Source organism: Gossypium arboreum, chromosome 10 (assembly GCF_025698485.1).
Source record: "Gossypium arboreum isolate Shixiya-1 chromosome 10, ASM2569848v2, whole genome shotgun sequence".
Classification (NCBI taxonomy): Eukaryota; Viridiplantae; Streptophyta; class Magnoliopsida; order Malvales; family Malvaceae; genus Gossypium; species Gossypium arboreum.
In genome coordinates this window covers 18,052,145-18,056,440 of record NC_069079.1, presented here as the reverse complement: position 1 = coordinate 18,056,440, position 4,296 = coordinate 18,052,145, and the positions used below count along the sequence as shown (strand labels likewise).

At 34.5% G+C, this 4,296-nt stretch overlaps 1 protein-coding gene across 1 annotated transcript; it reads right to left on the bottom strand.

The window, feature by feature from the left end:
- Nucleotides 1-272: 272 nt before the first annotated feature.
- Nucleotides 273-3,707, bottom strand: LOC108458534 (uncharacterized). Its single transcript, XM_017757958.1, has 8 exons — nucleotides 3,704-3,707; nucleotides 2,637-2,887; nucleotides 1,956-2,099; nucleotides 1,848-1,874; nucleotides 1,507-1,764; nucleotides 1,268-1,434; nucleotides 429-894; nucleotides 273-314 (listed from the first exon to the last, which is right to left on the bottom strand). Exons 1-8 carry the CDS (start codon nucleotides 3,705-3,707, stop codon nucleotides 273-275), a joined length of 1,359 nt encoding a protein of 452 aa, XP_017613447.1.
- Between the last annotated feature and the right edge of the window lie 589 nt (nucleotides 3,708-4,296).

Below are 4,296 nucleotides of genomic sequence, written 5' to 3'. Positions count from 1 at the left end.
TAGCAATCATAGGAAAATTTAAAAAAAAATTATCTGCCAAGTTAATATATCAGTAGCAGGCAAATTTACACATTTTCAAAAAGTTAACAAAATGCAGTCTGTTTACATTATCATCAATGGTCTGTCATGGATGACTCTTGAGTAGAAGGTATCCATCTAACAGTGGTTGGTTTTCTTTTGAATGGGAGCTTTTGTCTTAGGGTGGCTTGTTGATGAGTTGGGGCAGTAGGTAACTGAGTTAAGGCAGCCTATTGAGTTGGGGTACCCTCTTGCTAATTTGGGGTAGCCTCTTGCTGATTTGGGGTAGCCTGTTGCTGAGTTGGGACACCAACTTTATGTATTTTAACATACAAGAACAAAAGAAATATGAAAAACAAACAAATTCATAAATAGAAGTATACTGTAACTTAACTTGGCAAATGACTTACTGGAATGTTTTGGCCAACTTCCCCTTTGCAACTCATCTTATTGTGGCCTACTCTTTTGTATTTACTGCACTTTATCTCTACCCCTCTCTTGCTCAACCTTTCTGTTGTTTGTGGTTCATCAGGCTTTTTCCTTCTTACATTAGTAGGTCTGCCAGGTGGCCTTCTTAGTGGAGGAAACAATATTGGTAACATGTTTGACAAAGAGGCCCATTGTTTAGGACCCCTTACTGGACTTACAAAGTTGGAGTAAATTTGAAACTGGGTTTGATTGGTATACCAGGTTTGTACATAGGTCTCTAGGAACTCTTCTTTTAAATGAATGACAGTTAATGCATGCATGCAATGGATGCCAATGAGATCCCAATTCCTGCAGGAGCAGGAATTCTCAACTAAGTCCACCACATGCTGGCTGCCTGGACCACATTCAACCTGATACTTGTCCCCACCGGCATGTGATGGAACACACCTAAAAACAGTCAGCATGCTTGTTTAAAACATAATCACTAAAACAACATTGTGAATAGCCCCACCAACAATGATACACACGCCCCTAAAAAAACAGCCCCACCGACAATGATACACACACCCCTAAAAAAATAACCCCACCAAAAATGATACACACACCCTTAAAAAAAAGCCCCACCAATATACATATTATAAAAAAAATACTCACTGTATGCATTTTAAAAAATAGGCAACACACCAATAATCACTGCATGCATATTAAAAAATAGTAAACACACCAACAATCAGTGCGTGCATATTAAAAAACATTCACTAAAATAGCATGTGATCAGCAACATGAAGTTAGAATATAGGCATCAGAAAAAAATCTTTACCTTAATGAGTCTTTTATATTTACATCCACCTTTTTCTTAATCTTTGGACATAACATTCCTTTCCATTTGTCAGCTTCTTCTTTCTTCTTGACAATAAGCAACATAATCTTGGTCTTTATTGTTTCCATCATGGTCAGAATAGGTTTCCCTCTTGCTTCCAGTATCATCTGTCAATAAACAACATAAATGATTAGTGAATTGCTAATGATTAGTAAGAAACATAAAACATAGGGGTTTACCTTATTAAAGAAGTGAGACATTGACCAGTGAGTAGGGTTCTTTTCCTTCAACCAATCATAAGCATGCTGATTTGTTTTCCTCAGTTCATCCATGACATCCTTAAACTCCCTTGTAGTGCTTGCTCTGGCAGTTTTCCAAAGCAAATCTTTCAATTCTTTTGTTCCGAAACCAGCCTTTTTGAAATTGGCATGTAGGTGCCTAACACAGTGTCTTGTTTCTGCATTAGAAAACAACATACATATTGCTTCTACAAGTCCCTGCAATTAGAAAATAAAACAGTTTAATTCTTTGACAAACCTTAATAGAAACAACATAAAAGAATAAATAAATAGAGTTTTACCTTTTGTTTGTCAGACATGAAAGATATCTGGTACAAACTCATAATTTCCAAGTCAATTGCAAGCAACTCTAAGAATTAAAGCCATGATGCTTGGTTTTCACTTTCAACAGCAGCATATGCAAGAGGATATATGTCATTATTTGCATCTATCCCAACAGCTGCAAGCAAGTAGCCACCATAGTATCCCTTCAAGAAACATCCATCTAAACCTACTATCCTCCTACAACCAGCCTTATAGCCATCTTTCCATGCCTGCAGACAGACATACATCCTTTGAAACTACCTGTTATCCAAATAATAGATTGTTGTTGTTCCCACATTTTAGGTCCTAACCTTTAACAAATACTTATAAATCTTTTTATATTGAGCCTTATGAGCTCCTTCAATTAATTCAAATGCCCTAAGTTTAGCCCTCATACATTTGGTTAGTGAGACTAAGCAACAAAAATCTCTTTTCACATCTTGTTGTAATGAATTCAGAAAATAATCAGGATCAGCAATGAATTTTTCTTTATAATGTTCATCAATCCAAGCTGAGGTTACGTTCCTATTTTTATAGACTTCAGAACAAGTATGGTTAGGGTTTGAACTTCTAATTTGCCAAGTCTGGTCAGTAGGGTCATTAGGGTTTAGCCTAAAAACCCATATGAACCAAGAACATTTTTCACTGCAGACTGCCTTTAACCTTTTTAAATCATTTTTGGGAAACTTAATAAAATAACTATTCAACCTACCATACTGCTTGGCAGCTTCTTTTAGACTGTCTTTAGACTTAAATAACATTCCAACCTTAAGTCTAGGATTACTGATGTCATTCTCTGGGTTGAACTCAGGCCAATTTTGGCCATCTAAGTCAGATCCATGTGCACTATATAACCTCCCAGAATCATCACTATCACACAGTTCATATACTTCTATACCATCCATGTTTAAACCATCTAAATTAACTCTTTCAGATGCATCACTATCACTACTAGATGCATCACTATCACTACTAGACATGTTTTCTTCATTCTCATTAAAATTGTCATCAATTAAACCTGCCAAACAAAGTACTCATCAATAAAAGCAGACAACATAGGCAAACACTTTAACAATTTCTGTCAGACAATAACAAATACAAAATACCCAATAATTTAATATAAACAATTCTGTCATGCACATGGCAGACAACAACCAATACAAAAATTAATTTAATCAAACACAATCATTTTTCTCATGCACATGGCAGACAATAATAGGCAATAACCAGTACAATAAAGAAGGTAAATAACAAATTTTGATTTTGCCACATACAATAGAAGCTTGGATACAAACAATGGCAGATATACACAACAAACATCAGTTTGGTAATGTTATTCATACAATGGCAGATACAAACAATGGCAGATATACACAATAAACATCTGTCTGATAATGGCATTCGTACAATGGCAGATACAAACAATAAACATCATGCACATGGCATACAATACACATTATATGTCATACACTATAAAAACTAAACCCTAATTTATCATGCACATTAATAACAAATACAATCAAAATTGAAATAACCCTAAATTGAAATCAAAATCGAAATCAAAATCAAATTCTAATTCTAAATCGATATCGAGATCGAAATTGAAATCAAAATCAAAATCTAAATCAGAATCAGCGAGTGTTTCAAAATTGTAATAAAAATCGAAATAGAAATCAAAATCAAAATCAAAATCGAAATTAAAATTGAAACCAAAATAACCCTAATTAACTCTAAATTGAAATAACAGTATTGAAATCCAAAAAATTTAAAACTAAATGCAACAGCTTATCCGTTAAAATGGATGTAACAACACTGGTAGCTTCTCTTCTATTACCCATTGTCGCTAACAATCAAAAACACTGAATGGTTTCTAGTTCGTCTTCTTTTCTCCCCAAACTAAATAGAAAATCGTACCCTAAACCTTATACCCTGTTAATCAATTATTGAACCAATTTCTAACCCTAAACCCTTCTTAATCAATTCCCAATTCAGTTTAAACCCTAAAAACCCCCAAATCAGGATCAAAATTTCCCAAATCGATTTTCCTTTCCCCCCCAAATCCCCTTAAACTTAATCTGTTTCTAACCCTAAAACATTAACTCATAACCCTTCAATTTTTTTCCCTAAACCCGCCCCAAACTAAGCACCCATCAGCCTTCACCAACGTGGCAAGTTAACTAGCCACATCCGTTGGTTAACTTGCCACGTCAGTAATCCCGTTAACACCCTAACGGTAACAGTTAATCAATGACTATTTTGTCACTTTTTTATAATGTTGGTGACTGTTTTGTAACTTTTTGAAAGTTGAGTGACTGAAATGAAACCTAAGTGATTGTTTTTTCAGCTACCCCGAAGTTGAGTGACTGTTGGTGTAATTTACCCTATTTAATATTAATATAATTAATATTAATATTAATATTAATATTA

Excerpts from the sequence above, each read along its gene's own strand:
- LOC108458534 (XM_017757958.1), bottom strand. Across the intron at positions 1,875-1,955 it reads ATCCTCTTGCATATGCTGCT|ATATCTTTCATGTCTGACAA; the intron begins GTTGAAAGTGAA and ends AGTTTGTACCAG. Across the intron at positions 1,435-1,506 it reads TGTCTCACTTCTTTAATAAG|ATGATACTGGAAGCAAGAGG; the intron begins GTAAACCCCTAT and ends GTTTATTGACAG.